The sequence below is a fragment of the Amphibalanus amphitrite genome, unplaced genomic scaffold, assembly GCF_019059575.1.
Source record: "Amphibalanus amphitrite isolate SeventyFive unplaced genomic scaffold, NRLGWU_Aamphi_draft 000243F_arrow, whole genome shotgun sequence".
NCBI lineage: Eukaryota > Metazoa > Arthropoda > Thecostraca > Balanomorpha > Balanidae > Amphibalanus > Amphibalanus amphitrite.
The window spans coordinates 205,809-231,275 of record NW_024881738.1 but is presented as its reverse complement, the minus strand read 5'-3'; the positions used below and the strand labels follow the sequence as shown (position 1 = coordinate 231,275).

General features: G+C 52.4%; 4 protein-coding genes across 4 annotated transcripts in view; 2 read left to right on the top strand and 2 right to left on the bottom strand.

The window, feature by feature from the left end:
* LOC122386183 (transcription termination factor 2-like) overlaps positions 1-25,467 on the top strand; it is a 45,795-nt gene that overhangs the window by 7,830 nt on the left and 12,498 nt on the right. The window contains exons 5-13 of the mRNA XM_043375134.1: positions 114-404; positions 838-1,032; positions 1,445-1,657; positions 1,980-2,136; positions 2,704-2,788; positions 3,160-3,375; positions 3,789-3,897; positions 4,409-4,511; positions 4,730-4,878. Of these exons, the coding sequence (XP_043231069.1) occupies positions 114-404; positions 838-1,032; positions 1,445-1,657; positions 1,980-2,136; positions 2,704-2,788; positions 3,160-3,375; positions 3,789-3,897; positions 4,409-4,511; positions 4,730-4,878 (1,518 nt within the window). The remainder of the gene's footprint in view (positions 1-113; positions 405-837; positions 1,033-1,444; positions 1,658-1,979; positions 2,137-2,703; positions 2,789-3,159; positions 3,376-3,788; positions 3,898-4,408; positions 4,512-4,729; positions 4,879-25,467) is intronic.
* On the bottom strand, positions 7,845-9,410 carry LOC122386185. Its single transcript, XM_043375137.1, has 2 exons — positions 9,069-9,410; positions 7,845-8,882 (listed from the first exon to the last, which is right to left on the bottom strand). The coding sequence occupies exons 1-2, from the start codon at positions 9,274-9,276 to the stop codon at positions 8,227-8,229; spliced, it is 864 nt and encodes a 287-aa protein (XP_043231072.1). The 5' UTR covers positions 9,277-9,410; the 3' UTR covers positions 7,845-8,226.
* LOC122386187 (CHH-like protein) lies at positions 13,167-14,044 on the top strand. Its single transcript, XM_043375139.1, has one exon. It carries the CDS (start codon positions 13,258-13,260, stop codon positions 13,633-13,635), a length of 378 nt encoding a protein of 125 aa, XP_043231074.1. The 5' UTR covers positions 13,167-13,257; the 3' UTR covers positions 13,636-14,044.
* On the bottom strand, positions 16,004-16,876 carry LOC122386186 (CHH-like protein). The gene has a single exon (XM_043375138.1). The coding sequence runs from the start codon at positions 16,384-16,386 to the stop codon at positions 16,009-16,011; it is 378 nt and encodes a 125-aa protein (XP_043231073.1). The 5' UTR covers positions 16,387-16,876; the 3' UTR covers positions 16,004-16,008.

Below are 25,467 nucleotides of genomic sequence, written 5' to 3'. Positions count from 1 at the left end.
TCTCTCTCTCTCTCTCTCTCTCTCTCTCTCTCTCTCTCTCTCTCTCTCTCTTTTTCTCTCTTTCTCTCACTCACTCACCGCACCCACTCACTCCTCTCCCTCTCCCCCCTCAGCGAACCGGAACCCGTTCAGTCTGGGCGCCACGGTCGGCCGGCCGCCGGCGCTGAACCGCCCCCACGGGGAACGCCCCAGCGGACCGCCGCCTGCTCATACCGACACACTTGAGGAGGCGCTCCGACGCGGTGCGCCGACCACCAGCGTCGTCACCGACGAGCAACGTCGGCTGGAGGCGGAGGCCAGGGAGTCGCTGCGGGACTTTGGTCAGATCCGGCCTCAGCTGACCGCCGCGCTGCTGGCATCTAACCCGGAGCTGAGCAGACTCTACGGCGGGCGGATGACAGAGGGTGAGAGAGAGACTCTACGGCGGGCGGAAGACAGAGGGTGAGCGAGACTCTACGGCGGGTGGGTGACGGAGGGTGAGCGAGACTCTACGGCGGGTGGGTACTGGGTGACTGATGGTGAGAGAGACGAATAAAAATCTTGATCATAAAAGCCATGTTGTGGAGATCATACGAAATAGATGAATGAATGAATGAATGAATGACTCAACAGAGCATGGATTGATTAAATGGGCGACCATGGTATTGCCTATTGTTTGGCGACCATGGCTTTGATTGTTTGCAAGTGACAAATTAAATTACTCCAACGTTTATTGCTTGTTCTTGCGTAACAATTTGGCTCTCCTCGCAAAAACATCCACCATGTGTCATATTCCAGCCCTCAGTTAATCCCACAGCCTCTCCCTCCCTCGTTCTAACTCCACCCCTGTCCCCACAGCACGCCACCGGCAGGCCTCTAACGTCACCACCGAGGTACTGGAGCGCCTGCACCGCTCGCTGGAGACACGGCCGCCGCCCACTGCCGCCGACGCCGGTCCGGAGTGCCTGAACGTGCCGCTGATGCCGCACCAGCAGTACGCCCTCAGCTGGCTGCAGTGGAGGGAGCGGCAGCTGCCCGCCGGCGGGGTGCTCGGTGGGTGACCAGTGGGTGTGCGCTTGGTGGCTGTGAGCGGGCACCTCGGGTGGGGTAGGTGCTGGCGCCGGTTAGTGGAGAGTAGAGACACGTGTAGAGACACGTGTGCTGGTTGCGCCGAGCGCACCTTTAGGCGAGGGTACGTGTGACAATTGAGCATTCAAGTGGGCCAAAGCGTACTTCGCTCGAACGCGCTCTGACTTGTGTTGTTTGCGTGTTTGATAAAACTACATACTTTCGGTCGGTTTTGTAACCACTGCACTCACAAATTAAGTTAAACGTCTTAATTGCACTGTTTGCGCCTTTGAATTTTGCCTGAGTTGATATGTGTTGTTAATTCGTAGTTGACCTATAAATGTCGGCCCGGGTTTATTGTATCTGACCGCGGCTTATCTGCTGCTTTCCGCTCCAGCCGACGACATGGGTCTGGGTAAGACTCTGACGATGATCGCCCACTGTTTGCGCTCGGCCGAGCTGGACAAAGAAGAGAAGGAGAAGAAGAAGGAGGCCGAGAAGGCCGGCTCCGACAAGGAGAACGCCGCGGACAAGGATTCGGAGCGGGAGAAGGCAGACTTTGTCGATGGAAAGGGAGGCAAATGGCTCTCGAAAGACAAACCGTCAAAAGGTGAGGACACGGTGAAGCGATTTTCTGTTTTCTACATCGCTTGTGTCGTTACTAATTCGTTGACGAGTCGTTGCGTCTTTGAATATTTCCTTCTGTAATCTGTACCTCCTCGGCTAGCTCCAGGGCTCCTAGCTGATGCTAGCTGTTGAAGAACGTGCATCATTCTGTCAGCTTTATGGTGAATATCCGAAATAACACTTCCTGCCTACTTTTGTGTTACAAGTGTCATAAGCACACCTGCACGCTGTATCACTTCCATAGACTACCTACAGGACATGTCTTCTCTGCGTCACCGCTCGCTCACTGTGCGGTTTGTCCTCAGAGGAGGGGTCCGCTCCGCTGCCGCCCTCCCGGGCCACTCTGGTCATCTGTCCGGCGTCCGTGCTACTGCAGTGGGAGGCGGAGATCCGGCGGCGCACTGTGGGGGATGTCACCGCCATTGTGTACCATGGACCGAACCGACGCGAAGATCGACGGCGGTAGGTGCTACTGGAGCGGGCGGCAGGGCTGGTGTGTGGGGATAGGGGTCTCGGCGGTACCGGGTGGGTTGTCGCGATAAGGGTCGGCCGTGCTTTGCGGTGCAACGGGTGAGACTGATTGGGTGGTATTGGTGGATGGCATTAATGACTGACGCTTGCACCGTAATGCCGTGTTTGATTGTTTTGTTTTGTTGGGTTAGGCCCTTTCGGTCCAATTAGACCATTTCAGAGCCGGAAGGATGATAGGAATTAGGGGGAGACATTGGTCTGGGCAGGCACCCTAGTGAGTCTCCGCCCTCCGTGGCTGAGCCCATCCCGAAGGACAGGCCGACCAGCCCCAAGGTACTCACTGCACCCGGCTACGGGGTGCGCTCCCTCGGGAGCAGCGGTGCCGCTCCAAGGGAGCAGCCCGCATGAGATAAAGTTGCCTGTCCAGCCCGGAGGGGGTTGCGGCGTGGAGGAGAAGGATTTCCGTATCCTGAGGATAGAAGCATGGAACGGTGGCCGTGTTTGATGACGCTGTGAGAAGTTAAGAAGTTCGTGACACACCTACCCTCTCCGTTTCAGGCTGCGCAAGGCCCACTTTGTGCTCACAACCTACGACCTCGTCCGCTCAGAGGTCGAGAAGGACAACCTGTTCGGGGCTAACAAGGTGAACATCTCAGTAAATCGCATCCCCACAACCCATAAACATAACAATACAGCTGCTGCTGCCTGCTAGCGACATTTTGTTTTTGGTTGTTTTACGTAATTGCTTTGCAATTTGTGTATGGCGAGCTGATAGGCATCAGCCAGCCTCGGTGGGTTGTCATTTCGGCATGGCGTATTGATGTCAAGTCTTTACTCTCTAGGCTATTTTTTACATACGATTTAACACTTGCTTACGACCGTGGCGTAACGTTTTTTAAGCCTACATTACGCAGTGCTATAGTCTATCCTAGGTAGTCCCTCTCTGAACCCCGCCCATCACCACATACCGTCGAGTATTCATGGGACACTGAACCACCCTCCGTCTCTCTCCAGGCCAATCCGTCTCCGCTGCTCTCGTACACCTGGCGGCGCATCATTCTGGACGAGGCTCACCAGATCCGCAACCGGAACACAAAGTCGGCCAAGGCTGTCTGTGAGCTGCAGGCAGACACACGCTGGCTGCTCTCCGGAACACCGATACAGAACGGACGCGAGGATCTGTTCAGTCTGATGCGCTTCCTTCGCGCGGCGCCGTTCCATGAGTATGAGGTGAGGGGAGAGGAAGGTGTGGGTGGTAGAGGAAACTGGTGGAGAGGATTGGGTCAGAAGGGAGGGAGGGCGTGGTTGGAAGAGAGGGGTTAGAAGTTTCATGGGGTGATTGGATTTGTATGCTCGGACGATGCTACAGTGCGATATACGCTGTATAGCGCAAGAGATTGTCACGGACTTGGAGCTCAGAACTTTTATCGTGATTTGCTTACTACACTAGCGTTATCGTAACGCTGAGCTTATTCATTAAACGAGCACACGTTTTGCCTTCCGACGCGACCCAGCAAATATCAGGTGCTGGGCACACGTTGGAACAGCTGACCCCGCCCCTCCCACCCCACCCCTCGAGCGTTCCAGAAACCCACACCACTTCTCCTTCCCAGATCCCCTAACTATCTCACGCTGCCGACCAGGTGTGGAAGCGCTGGATCGACAAGAGTCCGCGCGGTGACGAGCGTCTGAGTCTCATCGTCCGCGCGCTGGTACTCCGACGGACCAAGGACCAGGTCTCCCCGGACACAGGTGAGACCGGCGACGGTCCCGGTCCGGACCGCGTGGTCCGTCCGCCGGACCGTGCTGGAGACATTGGTCTGGGCGAGCACCCTAGTGAGTCGTAGGGGCTGAGCCCGTCCGTTAGAACAGGCCGCCCAGCCCCCCCCCCCCCAAGCACTCACTGCATCCGGCTACGGTTGGCTCCAATGGGAGCTGCCTTGCCCGCATGGGATAAAGTTGCCCATCCAGCCCGGAGCACGGGGTTTAGGTGTGGAGAAGGATTTGAATGTCCTGAGGATGGGAAAGACGGGACGGCTGCATTTTGTGCTTTTTGTGTAACTGGTCGTACTTCCATTCAACGCCCTCTGATATTAGCGTTCTTTTTTTTTGCTGTTTGTTTTATTCCATTGACTTATGCTGTAGCAAGGAAAGGAATTCCTCGAGGAAAAGGAAAACCTACATTTCGATGTCGGTATCTCTAACGTTCGGGATTGTGCCTACCGTCCGATATAACCCGCCGCCTGCCTCCCGTGGTTCGCAGGTCGGCCGCTAGTGGCGCTACCTCCGCGGGAGAAGCGCTACCACACTGTGGAACTGGACGATCGTGAAAGACAGGTCTACGACAAGGTGTTCGCCTTCTGCCGGTATGTGGGCGTTGCCACGGTGGGCGTGGTCTCAATGGACTTGGGTGGGGTCTTTTATCGTTATCAACTTCACTGAGCATGCGTAATGGTACTGAGAGGTAACTAATGCGATTGATATCCCTCATTTTCCCGGGTTATAAAAGGTTGTGAAGAGGCTCATATAAATATGCATCATGTTTCCACCCAAGTCTAACATAACTCCTCGTGTATCTTTTCAGCTCCTCTCTGCAGGAGTTCATCAAGCTCCAGGAGGAGCGCGAGTACGAGAAGGAGCTCAAGACGAACCCGCACGCCCGCCCGCCGCCCGGACTGAGCGCCACCTCCCTGAGCGCTGCCGCCGGCTCTGCAGCGCGGCTCGGCCTCGGAGGTGAGTCGGGGTACCTCGGCAGGGGGCGGTCGCCGGGCTGGCCATGTGATGGTGACGGGGTCGTCTGTTGGCGGGTCAGGTCGCAAATTTAACTTCAGGTTGGCTTGCCGTGACCCGACGGCAGTAAAAGGGTAAGTCATTGTGGTCGGCTTCTGGTCATGCGCTACCCCGGGTAAGTCAATCTCCTACGGTTCTCAGAAGTTATAAAGCTTCATCGGACTAACGACGTTTATCACTTTATCTTATCCGCCGGTATCGTTCGTACATCGATCACCAATGGAGTTTTCTGTGTTACCTGCGTGAACATTAAACAATTCACATTCAAGCGTACTGTGCTGCCTCCGTCCGACATCATAAAACGACACACGGAAAGAATCAGCTGTCGAATTGTCTCTGTCGGTCAGGCTGGGCCGAGTTTTCCGGTCACTGCACTCACCCCTCCCCCTACCCTTTACGGTCGGGGCGATCCCAATCAAAGCGATCGCGCCTGGTAGCCAGAGACAGGATGAACTAACTGGACGAGCTGCTATTCGTCAGTCGGTTGGACAGGACAGTGGGGGGGGGGGGGGATTGTATGGGGGGTGATGGGTGGGGGGGGGGACGGAAGTTGGGGCGTGGTCCAATAGCCATATCCCGTGGTGGAAGTCATAAAAACGGCTTTTTTTACAAGCCGCGGGTTTGGGTAGTCGACAACGAATGCCGTGGGATGCTGATTAGCGTTAAAACGCTATACATATAGGATCGGTGGCTCGACCATGACCCTCGCGTAATGTCAGCTAATTCCAACAACAAATACCGCCCATGCCTCAGCCTTCCAACATTTCCTGGTTTGGCCAGTTTGTGTACGGAATGGTGACGTCGCTTTGATAGGATCTCCGGACACTGTCACGTATGACGCTAATAAGAAATTAACCCGGCAGTTGCTGGGGTATTTCGCCACCCACCGTTTGCTGGGGGGGGGGGCGTTAAAGGGACCCTCCCACCTTCAAAAAAGTTAATGAATTGGCATGAAAGTGATGTCGCCCGGTTCAGAAAGAGCAAAAACGAATATCTACCAAATTTCATCGAAAAATATTCACCGGTTTTCAAGATATTAGACTTTTACTTTTGTTTACTTTTTGGGATCTCCGCTGTTCCTAGCGACTTTATTTGAAAGTGCGGCATTTGTTGCGCGCAAAGCAGCATATACCACCGCGTGCTACAAAACGTTTTAGTCAAACATTTAACGGACGTTCGAAAGCCTGATGACGTCATCAGACTCCCGTAATGGTTAAGAGATAGGGACCACGCTGGTCCCACCCTGCAAGTAAAGGGAAGAAATTTCTTGAACACCATAAAGCTGCGGGGGTTGCGACCAGGATAAATGGTGGTTTCTGAGCCTGGCCGCAAACTTGGCTATCTCAACTCAAAACTAATGTTAAGGTGGGAGGGTCCCTTTAAACGCCCCCAGCCGATAACTCGAGAACCAATAGGCGCAGCGAAACGCACGAGGCGGCAAACGAAAGAGCGCGACGAGACGCTTCAGATGAGTACTTTAAAGTTGAATTTTGAGGTCACAGGTCGGGTCAAGGTCAGGTCAAACACCTGAAATCGGGCTTTCAGTAGCATGGACTTCAGGACTTCGCAATGGGCGCCTCTCGTCATAAACTCTGTCAAAACGGTGCACAATCCATCATATAAAGCCTACAAGAGTGTCAGCTCCATGTAGGGGTCAGTCAATCATAGGTCAGGGTCAAGGTCAGGTCAACCGGGCAGGGACATATCCCCGAAAATAAAGACTGATATTCGCAGCCTGTGACACATGTTTTATGGGTAATTTGGGGCGTAGAACACGATGGTGACATTCATTTTATCATATGTGTACGTGTTTGGCTCAAAAAGTTCAATTTAAGAAATGCATGTATCATGGTCGTGAAGCGGTCACGAGAAATTGCCAAGATTCAGTTCAAGATTTTGGAAAATGCGGAACGATAATCAATAATCGAAGATAGCCATTTGATTGATCATGGTATTGGCAGTCTAATGGCGTTTACGGCATGTCTGTATGTCTATTCTGTGATTTTATATGATTTTTTGAACATACGCCGTTTTTGGTCGAAAACTCAGAAATCATGACGTCACTAAAACCTCGATATCTCAAAAAATTTATGACTGATCTTTTTTAAAACTTTGTCACAATAAACTTAAATCAATTCCCTACAGGTACCCAAAATTTGGCGCGCCTGCGGCGCGCCGTTTTTATGCTATGGCCCGGCGAAAAAAGTGGGGGCGTTTAACGCCCCCCCCCCAGCAACTCGCGGGTTAATGCCAAGGTCTCTGCCGAAGGTGGCGTTACCTTTGAGGGCGCTGTGTTTTAACAGGGAATCTTCCGTTCGTATTTGGGGTGTGGTCACAACCCGGGCTAACTTCATCGATCTGATGTTCCGATGATCAAGGGACGGCTAACTGGCAGAATATGACAGCTTTGTCAATCGTAACCGATCGGAATAACTGTGAAAAGGCATTTTTGGTAAATGAGCATGCGGATTATTTCCATAATGCCGTTGATTTAAGTTCAGATAAGACATTATAAAATATGAATCATACACCTTGCCAAAAATGATCACAAAGTAGCGTTTTCAATTAAAGTGAACTTAGCCACGTTAGTTCATATTTTTAGTATCATGCCAGTGAACTTTCCTTAAGTTTTTTTTTTTTTTTTGACGAACGGTTGATAACCCATGCTATTACGGTATGTTTTATAACGGAAGTCGACCCACTGTAATTGACAACTCAGAATTCTAGGAGTAAATTTTGAAGAAAGATACTATTTTGACGTCCTTATACCCGGCTACACATCGGTCTTGATAAGACAGAAACATTCATCGTTTATCTTTCGTGAAAAGGTGAGCTCTGATGGCTTGATCAACAAAAAAATTAAACTTTTCTGTGCGGACAGCCTTTTTATATTTAGCTGAAAGACATCAGTCAGTAGACGGTTTATTTATGACGGATGCTGTGACATACGGACACATTACAACAAGTCAGCGCATATTCAACATATAATAAATACTGGAATGTAGAAACAAACCGAGAGCTGATAGTGACCTGTAACGTGTCACCGTGGAAACACGCCCGTGGTCGACCTCAAGACAGCCTCTGCGTATGTCTGTACCTGAGTGAAGCCCCGAGATAGCCTCTGAGCATGTCTTCCTGAGTGCAACCCTGAGTAACACAATGCAGTGACATTCTGGTGACAGGCGCGCTCGCGTGGGTGCTTCTTTTGCTGCGTAATGTCGCCGATTCTGGGCACCTTTCCCTGAGATGGGCTCGTGCTGTACGTTGGTTTCCTAGTGGCTGAAACCCAACCTATTTATCAAAATCGAACAGATCGTCATAATCCAATCCATCATGGTCATCGTCGTCATCATAATCATCATCGTCATCGTCGTCGTCGTCGTATCGGAATATTACACCGGGCCAGCTCGCGACAGGTTTCCGCCCGAACACTGCGAAGACCCTGTTGTTGGAGACGGTCGGCGCTGCGGCCTGCTGGGGTCGCTGTGGCCGATAACGAACGGACGCCTCGAACAGATCATCGTCGAACAGATCATCCTCATCGTCGTCGTTTTCGTAGCAGTCGTCGCGCTCGTCGTGCTGAACGGCGTCCTCCAGAATCTCGCGGAGGTCGAGCGGTGCGCAGACACCTCCACTCAGAGGCCACGGCCGACGGCGGCAGCCGAGCCCGGCACCGCACGGCGGCAGGCAGACGGGTGTGGCCGGCTCCGGCACGCACACTGCGCGCGGCCGGCAGAGGCGGCGGCCGGTGCACCGGCGCCGCCAGATACACCGCTCTCCGGCGCCGCAGCCCGGCGAGCAGACTGCCCGCGGGCACCGGCAGCGGCGGCCGCACGCGCCCGGACAGCACAGTAGACCGGCGGGGCAGTGCGAGTCCGATCGACACCGGTCCCGCGCAGCGCACTGCAGCAGGGAGGCGAAACGCACCGCCGGGCAGGCGGCCCGCTCTGGAACGGGGATGGACACGTTAGGGGGCGGAGATGACACAGTTGGACGTGCAATCATTCGGGGGCTTAGTCATACTGCTCAAGAAAACTTTGCTTCTCAAACCGCTGGCTCTATAACTGATGGTAACTGTTTCCAAATTGTCAATTGCTACACATATGCTTTGCATGCCGTCAGTACAGGCTTACCTGACGTCTGTGCGGCTGTCGGCCCGGCGTCGGCTGCCAGCAGTGTCGCCGGCCCCGTTCCGGATCCCTCCATGACCACGCCCGGGGCCGCCGGCCCAGTACCAGACCCCTCCACGGCTGCGCCCGGAGTCACCGCCCGGCCGGCGCTGGCGAGGATAGCGAGCAGCGCAGCGCGCGCCACCAGACGCGTCGGCAGAGTCCCGGCCATGGCGACGACTGGTCTGCCACTACTGGCCGGCGGGCGGCTCCGCGCTCTTTATGGCGGTGCTCTCCGGGGCCGGGGCGGACCAGCCGGCCGAGCGGACGGCTGCGGCACGCAGGTGATGAAGGACGCCTTCGGATGGCGGAAGACGTGACCCTCAGCAGAGGATAGTCGGTCTGTCTAGCCTCGATATAGAGAAAATTTCTAGGGAAGATACTGATCATTCCATGGTGGTCAATGAAACTGACCTACCTGAAATAAATATTTATCAAGAAGCTATTGAATACCGTTTGAGATTTGAAGATAATCATGGCCCTGTTGTCGACGCACAACAAGTAAGCGAAAAACAGTGATTCGAAGATCAAAAAGACCGAAACTTACCGCTCCCCCCGGTGGGCAGTCTGAATAAATAGTCCCAAAGGTATCCGGTTTATTATAGTACCTGCCGATGTTCGTAATGGATAAATAAGGCTTTTAGATACCGGAGCATTAGCGGCGGAAGACCCCAGGCATGATTAAAACACAGTCTGACTTTGGCGGGAATTTATATTAATAAATCATCATAACCAGTGATACAAAGAAGTCCCAAAATGATACCATCTACTCGTAAGAGTTTAGAACCCAATCATTTATCAACTCGTCAGCCTAGCAGCTCATGAGTCATCGCTTTCCATTTCTTTTGCGTCTGTCGCGGTGAAAGCGTTTCTCTTGTGTGTCGTTAGGTGGCACTGATCTGACACAGCACTGGGTATGCAGGATCATCGTACACCTGGGCATTCCACTGGCCGCCATAGGGATCCGAGTTTATGTAGGTGCATCGATTACCCTCACCATGGTTGGCGCTATGCTTTTCCCAAAGTGACCATTCCAACGGTGATCCGTCCAGCCAGGAGAAGCCAACCACTCCGCCTGCCTGATCTGTGGGGCACTCTCCCTCGCAGCAGAGGCCGATCCACGCCCTCTCCCCGCCCATCACCCGGTCAGCCAGGAACGAGTTGATGGTGTAGTCGATCCTGATTGCAGCGGTGGCGCCCGGGAACAGCGCTCCGCACGCAGTCGCCACAGACGTCCAGGGCATGGTGAAGGGCGACCTCCAGTAGCAGAGGTCGAACAGCTGCTGCCAGTCTTCGGACGGACAGCCGGCGGTGGCCGCGGCGACGATGGCGGCGCTGATGATCAGTAGCGCGAGTCGCATGGCGTCTTGCCTCGTAGACCGGAGGGCGAGGTAGCGCGGGTGGATGGCTGACGGCCCCGAGAAGACTGGCTGGGAGAGGAAGGCGCCGGCGGTCGACAGAGGAGACGGGGAGAGGGAGGGGCACCTGACGACCGCCTGCCACGCCGGTCGAAATCGGCAGGTGGCGGGATCCCGTGCAACCCCGCCGGCTATGTCCGGGGGCATTTGGAGGAGCGCCTCGCCACCGCGGTCATGGCAAGGCAGCGGTGAGTGGGCCTGGTTTTGTTTGTTGTCATGGATTTTTCATGGCAGGCTATTTCGACAGGTTGAGTGTTCTCTGAACATGGTCGTTTCATGTGCAATCTCTTTTAACGCGTTCGTTCGGAAACGCTGCGGTTTCCTTTAGGACTCTGCATCGGCCCGGAGAGTTCCGGGTGTCTATCAGTCTGTGCACCTGTCACCTTTGTCGGGGCTTCTCAGAGGGCGTCTGAATGACGTGAGAAGGTCAGTGCAGCGGCCCGGCGGGTGCCGGCGGTGTCCGGGGTCGGCACACCCTGCGCCGCTGCCGCCCGCGGCGGTCCTGTCCCGGGCCCTCTCCACTTCCGCCTCACCCGGCCCTCTCCGCTGCCCTCACCATGCGGCCGGCGCCCTTCATCGTATTGGCAGCGACCGCGGTGACCGCCGCCTCCGCCGCCTGTCCGTCAGCGGACTGGAAGCCGCTCTTCGACAAGTGCTACTGGGCCTCGCCGTCCAACTTCACGCTGCAGTGGTCCGATGTGCCGGCCGCCTGCAACATCATCTACCCCGGAGCCCGGATGGTGTCCATCCATGAGCTGACTGTGCATGCTTTCCTCTCCGAGAGGATGCTCAACTTTGAGTATGGCTGGATCGGCCTGAACTGCCACAGTCTTTTCTGGGAGGACGGCTCGCCAGTGGACTTCAGTCTCTGGCTTCAACACGAGCAGTTCACTCATAACTGCACCGCCATAACTAACTTCCAGCAAGGATGGAGCCTGCCCGGAGCATGGACATGCGCCAATGTTCTCTGCGACACCAATCTACGGTTCCTCTGCGAGACAGATCAGCTATAATTAGTCTTTCGATAAAGTTGATGCATCCAATCTGTTAGTGCGGCAGATGGTATTCTCTGCGTTTTTATTCACAATCATCTCAATTCAACTAAGTGGACATGTACACTTTTGTTTAACAGATGTCGGCTTTACCACCGTCGAGTATTTACAGAGGTTAATCACAGGGAACAGTGTTTTATCGCGAATGGGAGGGTGTTCTCGGATGCCGTTAATAAAAGGTGACTGGAGTAACATCAAATGCTGTGTTTCGTTTCGTACACTCCTACGAAATACCAATTTACCTACGATATCACTGCGAAAATTGCATTTTAGTAGCAAAAAGGTGTCAAACAACTTTGGTTGGTTTCGAGGCAGTTTGCGTTATAGGACGATGATTAACACCCCCCAGGCAGTCTTTCTGCTCTGCACTCAACATTTTTAGAGCTAGAAGCCTGATTTTTGGTATAGCTGCTCCTCTAACCTTTCTTGATGTCCACTGAAAATTTCAAGTTTCTGTGGTTTTTGGTTTCGGAGATATGACCTTGTTTTTCAGGTCATGTCACGACCCAAATGACCAATTCTCAACATCTTGCGTTGGCTATGGGCCTTGTGAGCTTTTGACACCTTGATTTCGGCCTTTTTTGCCAGTCTTACCTCCCAATCATGGAACATGTTGTTCGACGATGTACAGATGTCAAGGTCAGGGTCAAGGTCAACCTAGGTCATCTAAAATAATTTTTCGTGAAGTTTTTTGACTGCATTTTTGGTAAAAGCTTCTCAGATCATGATTCCAAGTAATATGGACACATAAACACTCGGTGCACACGTCAGTAGGTATACACACGGACACACACAGACATACAAACACATATAATGGACCTTGACCTAACTTGACCTGAAATGACCTCAGCAGCAAAAATCTGGTCGGGTAGTGTGACAAAGAGGTTCTAGCTGGCTTGACACCAGAAGACGGCATCGTCATCGGTATATGATAAGCAGCGCACTTGATATCCAACGGTGACCCAAAACAGCAACATTTTTTAGTTTGACTTGACCTGGAAGGTCAATGACTGACCTGAGAAGGTAAAACTGGGTATCATTGGATTCGTCTCTTCCCAAAGAATCTTTTTGGTCTTTACCGCAAAGCTCTATCTCCAACAGGAACGAAATGGCGCGGGGGTGGCAACCCCCCCCCCCCCCCCATGTGCGTTCTAGGATGGGAAAATGGCATGTGCGGGCGAGGGTTAAGCAAGTCAACGACGATTGACTGAAAGGCTAGCCGTGGTTCGATTTAGCAGCTATTTACTAATGGGTGAGTTCCGTGCACCATAAATCCATATTTGTTTGGATGAGCCATGTCATTGGATGTCAGATATCATGGCGGCGCATACATGCACATGCAATATGGCTACTTATATCCAGGGCATATTTGCGAAGCAGATGTGTCCGTTACCAGAAACGGGCGTTCTACGGATAAGCAGATGATGAAAATGTGAGTCGCAAATTGACCGGCATATACATCAAACGCCGCCCTCATCTCCAATGCCTAGTGATGTTTGTCAATTGGCGCGTGGGGCGGGAGGGTGTCCGGCCCTGCGGTGTATAAAGTCGCCGGCGCCGTCCGTCCCAGCCACCATCCGCTGACCGGCCGGCACCAGCGTCCTGCTCTCCGACCAGCCTCTCTGGTCACCGGACACAGCCGCACAGCCGGTGCCGCGCCGCAGCTCACCGACCTCCGCCAGCATGTCGCTCTGGACTCTGGTGGCCGCGCTCAGCCTGCTCAGCCTGGCAGAGCCGGGCTCGGCTCAGCAGCCGGTGCTGGGCCGGCCGGCCGAGTCGGCCCGGCTGCCGCTGCCGCCGGCCGCCGCCTCCGCCGCCGCCACCAAGCGCTCGTTCCTGGGCCTGCGGTGCCGCGGCGTGTACGACAAGGGCACGTTCTACGAGCTGGAGACCGTGTGCCGCGACTGTCTGACGCTCTACCAGGAGCCGGAGCTGTACGGCCTGTGTCGCTCGCAGTGCTTCACCACACAGTACTTTGTCGGCTGCCTGGAAGCGCTGCAGCAGGGCAGCGAGGCCGAGCGGCTGGACGCCGCCATTCGCCGGCTCAGCGGCAGGAAGTAGGTGACGAGAGGAAAGGCGACACGTCACCGGATCGGCGAGGACGGACGAACAGAGAGACAGCCGGATGGCAGGACAGACGTCAGAGGGAAGGACGGCGGCACCGCCCTCTGCCATGGATCGGCGCGGAGCGCGAGGTGCCCAACGGACGGCGGACCCCCGTACGTTTCGCACGCTTTGGCAGACTGAGTCCCGAACGGTGCCGAAGAGGCGAAACGACAACACACTCGGCACCGGTCGGAGCTGCGACGGGCTGGACGCCGCAGCTCCAGCCAGTCAGCGCTGAAAAAGGAACCTCCGAGGCTGGATCCTGTAATGATGAAGTGTCGTTTGTCTAGTCATCGCTAGGGAAAGGTGGGATACTTGGCTCTGCTCTAGTTGCGACTTTTGTGAAAGTTGTGACCTTTATTAGATGGTGGAGAATGCATCCTGTGATCAATATATAACAATGCATTGCAGATTCTCTTTACATCTATGCCTATACCTTCTGGCTGCAAACGAACATTTTATCTACGAAAATATTTTAGAATGTATTGCTACCTTACCCGGCTGGTTTTCTACGCCCCAGCTGAAACGTTTTTTAGCCTGATATAGGGAACTCACTGAAACTTTCCACCTCATTTAATGATGATCATTCACTGGATACCCACCGGATCTGATCAACATTATTGTAAGGTTATAGACATTCTCTCAGCCGTACTTATTTGCCAAGTTTTTGAACATTTGTTTTATCAACATCTGCAGTCAGTCTGTCAGATTATTGATACAATGCATGATAGAGAAATTTTCCCAGGACCAATGCAACTCATCTCTTCCAGCCTTCCAGACAATCTGTTGCAACCAACTCTCAGATCGTGCTATGACAAACTGTCAGACTGTGTTATTAACAATTGCACGGACCGTCCCATGAACAACTGCTGAACCGCATTGTAACCGACCATCAGATCCCTTGCTGTCATCGCCTGTCATAAATTATGCCGTGTCTCCTTCTGACGTCCATCTAAGGACACTTCGGCTGCATTCCGTCACTGAAAAAAGCGAAACGCCTCGCGCATATCTACTTAGCGCATACCTCGGTGGGCTCCCTAAGTGGCATAGTTATGCTTGCCAGGAGTGGATAGACTGGTCCGATTTTATTCGATCTATCTAACCGGGCTCTTGAATATAATACCGAGTGCTGAACACCAAAACTGGTGGCGCGTGATGGAAGTCGATACAAATTCCAACGCTGTTCCTGGATCTTCATGGAAGAAAAGGGAGACCGGCCGTCTATAACTGAAATGGTACGGCAGTCGGCAGCGTGGTATGTAGAAAAGTAGGCAATAGGCGTATCATATAATCAGCTCGTCCAGTCTAACTATGATGCTGAAGTTACGCCATGGCAATGAATGAGCCGCTTTGAACATCAACAAACAGGGAGTGTCTGAAATGAGTCCTGGAGCAATTTTCATATTCAGTTAGAGGCGGCCGGGCTCCGCCTCTCCCGGGTACCCAATGATATAAAGTGTCGTAGGTACTGGCTTACAGGACGACTAGAAATAAGCAGTGTTTGAAAGCTGCCAGCTGGTCAAAGTTGGTTACAAAACATTCTTAAGTTTATTTGTTGGCCAAGCCAAAGTTGGCTACCAGAAGTCAACAACGTCAAGTTTACGGCTTTTGATTGTGTCGAAATAGTATGCATTGCCCATAGCTAATGGAGTTGCAACACCGTACAGAAAGATATTTTGCCTCATTTGCAGTCTTTTTTCTATCGCTAATTGGTCGCTAATTGGTAATTGGTTTGAGTTCATTTCAGCTGTTTGACGTCTGAAATGTAACAATAATGTTTTGTTGTTCCAAAGTGAAGGCATAAAATTATTATAAATCCGTGGTCATTCGAATTTCAATCACCTTCAAGTTTTGCATGAGCAGATTCTTTGGACTGTTATTGGTGAATCAACTGTCTTTCATTTCTGAAAACCCAAGTCATCCCACAACGCCGACTTTTTATGAGACACTTTATTTTTCAGACCGTTGAAATAACTACCAATTCACAGTACCTCAATTGTAACGCATACATGCTCGTTACCGGCCCTGGTCGTCACATGAATTACTTTGCCTGTCGCTCACTCCACTTTTTATTCATTCCAACCGCTAGCTTGAGCTGCGGCGTCCAGCCCGTCGCAGCTCCGACCGGTGCCGAGTGTGTTGTCGTTCTGCCAAAGCGTGCGAAACGTACGGGGGTCCGCAGTCCGTTGGGCACCTCGCGCTCCGCGCCGATCCATGGCAGAGGGCGGTGCCGCCGTCCATCCCTCTGACGCCTGTCCTGCCATCCGGCTGTCTCTCTGTTCGTCCGTCCTCGCCGATCCGGTGACGTTTCGCCTTTCCTCTCGTCACCTACTTCCTGCCGCTGAGCCGGCGAATGGCGGCGTCCAGCCGCTCGGCCTCGCTGCCCTGCTGCAGCGCTTCCAGGCAGCCGACAAAGTACTGTGTGGTGAAGCACTGCGAGCGACACAGGCCGTACAGCTCCGGCTCCTGGTAGAGCGTCAGACAGTCGCGGCACACGGTCTCCAGCTCGTAGAACGTGCCCTTGTCGTACACGCCGCGGCACCGCAGGCCCAGGAACGAGCGCTTGGTGGCGGCGGCGGAGGCGGCGGCCGGCGGCAGCGGCAGCCGGGCCGACTCGGCCGGCCGGCCCAGCACCGGCTGCTGAGCCGAGCCCGGCTCTGCCAGGCTGAGCAGGCTGAGCGCGGCCACCAGAGTCCAGAGCGACATGCTGGCGGAGGTTGGCGAGCTGCGGCGCGGCACCGGCTGTGCGGCTGTGTCCGGTGACCAGAGAGGCTGGTCGGAGAGCAGGACGCTGGTGCCGGCCGGTCAGCGGATGGTGGCTGGGACGGCCGCCGCCGGCGACTTTATACACTGCAGGGCCGGACACCCTCCCGCCCCACGCGCCAATTGACAAACATCACTAGGCATTGGCGGTTAGCCCGTCTTCTGATTTCAGGTGCTGAATCTTTCATCTGCATTTCAAATCGCCTGGTTTTCATGAATATCATGTTGCCGTTTACCATCACGTTGGTATTTTCATGTTTCCGGCTGTGTCGTCATTCCGTGGCGACGCACCGTCAGCTGGTATGCTTACGGGGGTAGACACGCTACTGTCTGTGACACAGGGGATGTGTCGCTCCGCGCTCGGCTGAGAGTGATCCGCCGCCAGCCTTGATGGGCAGATTGTTTTACGGCCGTCTTGGCCGTCAAAAGTAACCTTCCGACTTGACTGGAGTCACGGACCGGTGGTTGCCGCGCAGAATGCGAAACAGGTGGATAGCCAGATGACATGAAGGGACGAAAATGAATAACTGACGAACGGACAGACTGGCAGGTGAACATAAAAAATCGTCGGGGAGGGATGGACAGACAGACAGACAGACAGACAGACAGACAGACAGACAGACAGACAGACAGACAGACAGACAGACAGACAGACAGACAGACAGACAGACAGACAGACAGACAGACAGACAGACAGACAGACAGACAGACAGACAGACAGACAGACAGACAGACAGACAGACAGACAGACAGACAGACAGACAGACAGACAGACAGACAGACAGACAGACAGACAGACAGACAGACAGACAGACAGACAGACAGACAGACAGACAGACAGACAGACAGACAGACAGACAGACAGACAGACGACAGTCAAGCAGATATTTTTTTACATTGAAAAAGGCCGACAAACGGACAGGCTGACGAGGGAGAGCACTTACGCAAATATTAACTTTTTCGATTTTTATACTTATAAGGGTGGTAGTGCTCTCAGAACGGAACACGAAAAGCAGGCAGGCTGTTACGAATGGTCAAGAAGACAAGCACCCAGCCGCGCGTGAAGGCAGTTAGACAGCGAGACTGGCATGCAGCAAGCTGCGTAATACAGGGATATGTGGGGGGGGGGGGGGAGACGCAAGACAACGGACATAATTGAAGGACAGAGCAGACAAGCAGAGGAGTTCATGAAGCAACAAAGGCGTGCTCGTTATCAAAGCCTTCTCTCCTCCCTCCTCCCCCCCCCCCCCACAAACACACCCGAACGGACAGACGGACGGACGGATGAATGGATAGCCTGACTGAGGCTCACTCTCGCCACAGGAAGTTCTCTAATTGGCGTTTGTCTCGGTGACCCTGATAGTGACCTTTATTAGTGGCCGTCCTCGCCGTCTCGTCACGCATGGTGTGACCTGTCCCTGCGACCCGTGTCGCTCTCCGCCCGGTAGCTGGAACTCGCTGTGACTGCCCGCGCTGAGTGCTCTTCTCGTCATGGTGGTATCTGAGAGCATTGTCTTGTCTCCATGGTCCTGGGACAATGTGGAGGAGGGTGTAATGGCAGGATTAGCTGCACGCTCCACCGGGAAGGAGAGTCAGATGGATGATGTGAACTGTGGAGAGTTTATTGGCAGGACTAGCCGTATTTACGCTTCACTGGGGAGAGGGGAGTCGGGGGCTGGCCCTCCCATTAGCATCGCATTGACACTGAGCCAGACAGGTTTTGGGCGCTTCCGTGTGGGTTTCCCTTTACAAGGTCACACTAGAGTTTTCTATCAGGTGCCATGTTATAGGCCGCTGCATGGGGTATCCCTCGCTGGTCTTATGACGCCTTGGAATGAGATTCTAAATAAGCTCATCCCGCTGGGATAATAATACCCCGATGGGAGTGTAGGACAGCTCATCTGGCCGCTCACCTCGATTTGGCTGGTTCCCGTTAGAATAACGCTCCACCGGCTATATGGTGACTGCTGGTAGAGTACCTTACTGTCATCCCGAAATAGGGTAGTATGCTGTAATTTGAGGATTGAGGATGTGATGGAGCAGCGTAACCGGTCATCTGCGAACCGGTAAAACTTGCTCCATTGGTGGAACTGGAACTGTGAAAAAACTGAATTTTTAAAACAACGATCGAAAGGTCCCAAGTTCAATTACTGAGCGGAGAATTGAAAAAAAATAGATGTTCGGTGTGTGTTATTATAAAAAAAAAAGATGTATAGTCGACTACAGAATGATGTTCCACTCCTCAGAAGCTATCAGTTGACCGGAGCGCTAAGTTGTGCCGTTTATCACGCAATTAAGCGTGTCGATTATACTCATACTCATACTCATACTCATACTCATATATTTCGGTTACATCCAAGAAATTGGGTTTTCAGTAAACCACGTCATACATTCAGTAGTTCAAAACTCATACCTATACATACAGGACAGATTCTATAGAGGTTAAAACACACCACACATGATAAACTAACTGACCACATTGACCTAGCGCAGCCGGATTAAACATGCCGTTTCTTAACCTTTTTACGGAACGCCGCCAGACCGGTGCAGCTTCGAACAGGCGCAGGCAACTCATTCCATGAACGAGTTGCGCGACAGATGAATGAGCGCCGGGCAAGCTCAGTTCGCACGCGCGGGACATGAAGCTGACCGTCACTGGTTGCCCTAGTGCTGCGGCTCGACACCGCAGTACGGTGGACGATGCGGCTGCGGATCGAATCAGGGGCTTGCGAGTCATGCATCAGTTTAAATATAACATGCAGATCATGCTCACGCAGTAGCTCCTGTACAGCAGGCCATCCCAGTTCCTTGCGGGACGCTGTCACACGGTCGCAACGCCTGAGGTTCGTTACGATTCTGACACAGAAGTTTGTGCATTTCTGCAGTCTCCAGAGCTGTGTGACTGTGCAACCGCCCCATACAGACATGCAGTACGTTATTAGCGGGAAGACTAGCGCTTCAATCAGGAGCTTACGGGTCTCGCGCGGCACGCGGTGTCGAATCCTTGACAGACCGATCAGTACACTATAGCACCGGCGCAAAATGTATGATATGTGTTTGTCCCATGTCATGGCGTCGTCCACGGCGACGCCCAGCACCCTCACCGACTGTACCGGGAAAATTTGAGAGTTTCCAAAATGGATATGGAAGCCAGTTTCGGTTTTCAATCGTTGCGATTTTACCATGATCATCTCAGTTTTAGAGGGGTTGATTTTTAATCTGTTCTGGGTAAACCATTTTAGAGCAGCAGACATGCTGGTTTCCAAACGTATTTTCAGGTCAGAGAGCTTGTTCGGTAAGTCAGAGTGGATGAACTGGGCGTCGTCAGCATACATAACGATTTTCTCAGCAGGACAAAGCTATAATTTGTGAACTCAGCCCGTGTGATGAGGCACAGCCTACCACTCCAGGCAAATAATTGCCTGTGAAGAGTGGAACATCATTCTGTAGTCGACTATACAATATACATACATGCCTATTTCTTTTAGTCTAGCGACTATAGCGACTATTATTTCTGACTTTCTAAGCAATGCATTTTCTCTTGGTAGCGCCCACATAATGGACCGCAGATAGCACGTGCTGTCCCTTTGGTGTCGGTAAAGTCGTTTTTTTAGCGATATGAGACTGCGACGCGACAGCGACACTCCTCCGCGGAGAGCAGCGCTGCCACCAGCCCAGTGCAAGTGGCAGAACAGGGAAACATCAGCTCTCCAGCTGGTTCCTCCCATAGATATACAGACGTTCCTCCGTTGAGAGCAGCGCCGCCACTAGCCCAGCGGCAGAGCAGGGAAACATCAGTTTCCGCAGTGGCCGCCAGGTGATCAGTGGTCGCTGGATCCGCCGCCCGCCAGGCGCCAGAGATTACCGACCACCGGAGTAGGTCTGCACCCGGGTTCCATCAACAGGAACATCTTCGCCGCTATTCACCGTGTTTGGTGATTTTTGTTTCATTAATTTCCATGAAAGGTGTTTTGTTATTTGCAATGAAAGCTATTTTCTTCTAGGGGCTGAGTAGCGGCCCAGGCTATGTAAACCTGGCGGCTAACATAGCGGCGCCGATGAAGTTTATAAATAGTGATATTTTATAGCGGACATGTGGCAGTCTTTTTTCTTGTATTTCTATGACCGTCATATGTGTAATAGTAGTTACACAAGCCCACAGTCGTGATTCATTTATCTGCAATGTTGCAAGAATACGTATGCCATTAGGTACAATGCCTCAATGATACGTTTATACAGGGTCTTTCATAATGAATGTTACTTTTGAACATTTCGTTAGGACCTCTTAATTTATCACTTCCGCGTGAATTTCATATGCGTATTGTTGCAAATTGATTAGGGTTTTGTCCCAAAAAATAAAAATTCCCAACGCCAATTTTCCTTCACGGAAAAGCAGAGTATGTCGACACCACTAAAAGCATTACGGATTACGGTCGACGGACAAGTCTTCATCCATTGGCTCTCCCCTGGGTCAACACTGAACGGGGTGGCTTACCTCAGGCTGCTCAAGGAATGCTTCTGCCTCAGGTCAGGGACAAGGTTCAAAGAGACGGCCTGTGGTTCCAGCAGGATGGTGCCACAGTGCACACCACGGCAGCTGTTGCGCTAGTGGCTGATCGAGAATTTCGAAGAGCGCGTTATCAGCCGCCTCACCGAGCGACCATGGCCACCACGGAGTCCTGACCTCTCCCCGCTGAACTACTGGTTTTGGGGAGTCGCATTGGCAGATCTGAGACAAAACCCTCCTGCAGCCATCCACTGCAAACCACAGTGGAGAGGTTTGCTGGAAGCCTGGACCCAGATGTTGTGAGGCGCGGGGTGCGACACCTTCACCAGAGGGCCGAAACGTGTGCCTTAATTAAGGGCGATACAGTGGAAAATTCCTGAGGAGCATTAAAATGAAAGTTGTGTGTGCAAAAAACGCTAATGTGTTTCTGTTTCATGTGATGGTACATATTACATGAGGAACATATATGTCCTGAGAAATAGCTATTTTAAAAGTAACATTCATTATGAAAGACCCTGTAGGAAGGAAACGATCATGACGCACATAGCCAGTTATCAGAAATAACTATTGGAAGAAAAATGACTATTGTTTTCCGAGAGCAAGTGAAGCCCTCTTATCCGCGATTACCGGACCACCCGCCATTATTCCCAGTAAGAATATGGTTATTGCAGAACTATTCAGTTCGAACATCTGTTATTACATAATGCATATGAAACTTGATTACGATGACTGCTGATGTGCAGATTGCACAATACCGCTTGGGGCCGTTGAATTTCGGGAACATAATTACGGCGCTAAAAGGGATGGCGGAAATGCCAAACGAGGTTTAGGCCAGGTAAGTTAATGCAAATTAGTAGATATCTTTTCAATGCCATTGCCTACTTAATAATAGCTAGACATAACTAGCTCTATAGCACACTACAAGACTCAGCAAGTAAATCAGAAACACTATTCATTCGTACTTTTTATTTGCATGACAGCCCCACCGTCATCCTTCAGCACACTTCCATGCTCGGAACTGGCTGCCAACCCATCCAAGCAACCGTCGAGGACAGCTGTAGCAGGAACATACCTACCCTTCGGGATGTTTCTTGTAGTTTTGATTCTGTCCTCCGGCATACCGGCATGATTTCTGTCACAACTCCGCTGGCTCAGCTATACATACTCGTATAGCGCCCCCATGACGATTTCCTCCCCTTGACCCCAGTGGGTGTGTCCGTGTCTGACGGTCCATATACCCCATGCCGACCGGACGGTCTCGGTGGTCTGTTTACTACTGAGAACGGTATACGTGGCGGAAATCCCGACCCCGCGGACGCCGTGGGTGGCCATCTGTCCCCTCCGCTGCGCCGGGGGCCATCGGAGTCAGGAATGACCCCTGTCTTCTGTCTGCTGGGGTCTGGGATGGGCCCTTATCTATGATAGAAGTAGTCAGTAGTCAACTGCATCAGACGTGATTTTACGGAATTGGTCGGCTACAGGAGTAAGTTGTGCACTGTGCAGCCACCTATACACAAGTGTAGTCCGGTAGTATGATCCATAGAACTCTGTACATACATCAGAGGTCTATGTATAGCCGACTACAGAATGATGTTCCACTTTTCACAGGCAATTATTTGCCTGGAGTGGTAGGCTGTGCCGCATCACACGGGCTGAGTTCACAAATTATAGCTTTGTCCCAATGCTCACAATTGACACGCTTAATTGCGTGATAAACGGCACAACTTAGCGCTCCGGTCAACTGATAGCTTCTGAGGAGTGGAACATCATTCTGTAGTCGACTATACAGAGGTCTATGTATGATCTGAAATGCATGTCTCCAGCTGATGGCGAATTTAGAGATGGCATCCATCTGCCCGTCTACCAACTCGCCCGTCCTCCGTCTGCATATTTTGGCTAATGAATGTCTAGACTTTATACACTGCAAAAATGGTGTGGGCATCATCTGAGGCGGCGGCGGGCCGCGCTCGACCGGACTGTAAATATTTATGGACAGGAGCCACTGTAGACCGGTCTTCTGCGGCGCCCAGTGTATGTACAGTGGGTCTATTTAAGATCTCCAGAGCCACCACGTGGCGCTACGGTCGGGGTAGGGCGAGTCCAAATCCCGAGGGGAGCGAGGTCACCGGTCATTGTGGGGAAGGAGGGAGGGGGGGGGGGGGGGGGTGACGCGCTGCTATCGCGGGGTGGAGCGTGCGTAGCGCCGGGAGCGGGCCGCCCGCCACTGCGCCGCGGCTGAGGGGAGGGGAAGCTGGTTGCGGGTGCGCTCCCTCAGGTATGGTGGTATCTCGGGTGGTGTTTCACCAGTGATATCTGCTGACGTCACACTTGTGGTAGTGTTGGAGCAATGGGCTTGTTCACGTCTCCGTGGAAACCCAATTTGACACGTAGTAATAGCAGCGTCCTGCGATCGCCGGTGAAACATCACCCTGTTCATGTGAAGCCAGCAAGAATGCGACTGAAGGGAATAGCTATCTCAAACAAACGGGCAAGCGAAATGCAACGCCTCAAACTTGCAGCAAAAATGTTAACCAATCATAATTGAAATCGTGGACCTATACTTTCAGTCGATCCTTGCATGATGTGTAAGGCTTTTCTAAATTTATATTCAGTTACATAATTTCTTTCATTATTTGACACGCTCAGCCATGATGGGTTTTTATCGGATCGAAAAGAATCACGAGTTGAAATGGGTCCAGAGAAACGACCAAAAATAAAAAATGAAAATTCATGAAACTCAGCAAAACATTAAAATAAATATATAGGTGCGACAATTTTGACTTTGTTAAGAGGATATCGGGAAAGATAAATCACCGTGCTTGTCAGTTGTCAGTATTGCAGTAAAAGGAAAGGTTTTGGCTAGTATCTAGATAAAACCAGAGCCGAGTGGGGCTCGAACCCACGATATCGCACTCGGCACACAGATCACCCAGCCCCAACGCTACGAACACCTGTCGCCCTGCGTCCCTGCGCAGCTTGCTGGATAGTGTTTCCGCCAAAATTGTTCGTTGAATGTCTGACGTCTGTGAATGTCACGAGGCCAAGCCCAAAGGTAAATGAGGGAGCCGAACCAGGTGCTGAAAATGAGGCCGCCGCTTTCTGGTCCCGGCGTTTTATTCTCCGGGTGGGTTAGCCCCGTTGAGCGCTTAGCCTTTCGGGACCCTCTCAGAGCCGCGGTTGTTTTCGCCGCTCAGCCCATTCGAGATGCAAAGTTGATAGTCACACGAACTTTATTTGAGGCCCCCGAATATACGACTTCGAAACTGATCGATTCTACAGAACCTTTTTCTTTCATCTAATGCATACATTTAACAGTGACTCCAGACTAGGCTGGTTTGGCTGGCCCTAAATAAGCTTCGTGTGACTATTAACTTTGCATCTCGACTGGGGCGCGCGGCGAAAACAACCGCGACCCTGAGTGGGTCTCGAAAGGCTAAACGCTGGACGGGATTAGCCCGCCCGGAGAATAAAACGCCGGGACCAGAAAGCGGCCTCATTTCCAGCAACCGTTAGGCCGGGTTGAACCAGGCTGGACCGGGGTCTTACACCCAATCATGATCATTGATCATACAAAACAGAAGTTAGTTTCGGGTCATATATTCTTATGATTTTTTTATTGTTTAACTTATTTTGGCTTAGTTTTTTTAACTCGAAACCTTATACACAAAAATGCGATACTCGTCCACTTTTTCTCATCCCCTTTTAGCGACTAAATTTGACCTTAGTCCGATGTGACCCGTCATACAAAAAAAAAAAAAAAAATCGCCGGCCATGACAGTTATTTGTCAATAGGCGCTCTACGCAAGAAACACCAGCCAGTCCAAAACTGGTGAAGGATATTTCTTGTGCTGGAACTATCTTCAATGAAAATTTCAGGCTATATTTAGTTAATCCCTTGAGCTACTCGGCGCTCGGAGCATTCGCTAGTATTCCACTGCCAGCTGCATTACCAACATCGCAATCATTACCAACAATAATACCTACCATAGCATCATGCATTACCAGCATCACATATGCAGTACTTTGAGTGCGTCATATAGGTGACAATAGATAAACCGACCACGGCAAACCCATGCCTTTATCCTTTTCTTCCAAGCAGCCAGGCTACGGGCCGCCAGGCCCGCCACCGCGATATGGAACAGCGAGCCGGCTGGAATGCGTCATTTGCCTGCGGCAGCGCCCAGCTGCGCCGGGGCTGTTTGACAGGTCACCCGCACCGTGACCTCGCCCCTCCCCACCTCCCCGCCCGGCCCAGCTCGGTACTGACCTCCCCTTGAATTTGACATGGACTCGACTAAGGCTCAACGCCATCTAGTTACGTCTGGAGATCCTAACTAGATCCACTGTACATACGAACCGCTTTGAGCGTCTGCAGTGTGCGGTTCGCCGGCCGCGCCGCGGGCTGGTATTGGAGCTGTGCTCTCGGAATGAGTTATGTCTGGCCCGCAGCGGCCGGCTGTCTGCGTTCAGTCGCCTCTTTGAGCGGTGCATCCGGTGCTGCGGGCGACGGCCCTGGG

What these genes read in the sequence shown, in the direction of transcription:
- LOC122386185 (XM_043375137.1), bottom strand. Translation starts at nt 9,276, where the DNA reads ATGGCCGGGACTCTGCCGACGCGTCTGGTGGCGCGCGCTGCGCTGCTC. An exon ending in GACAGCCGCACAGACGTCAG is followed by an intron (nt 8,883 to 9,068) that starts GTAAGCCTGTAC and finishes TCCCCGTTCCAG; the next exon opens with AGCGGGCCGCCTGCCCGGCG.
- LOC122386187 (XM_043375139.1), top strand. Translation starts at nt 13,258, where the DNA reads ATGTCGCTCTGGACTCTGGTGGCCGCGCTCAGCCTGCTCAGCCTGGCA.
- LOC122386186 (XM_043375138.1), bottom strand. Translation starts at nt 16,386, where the DNA reads ATGTCGCTCTGGACTCTGGTGGCCGCGCTCAGCCTGCTCAGCCTGGCA.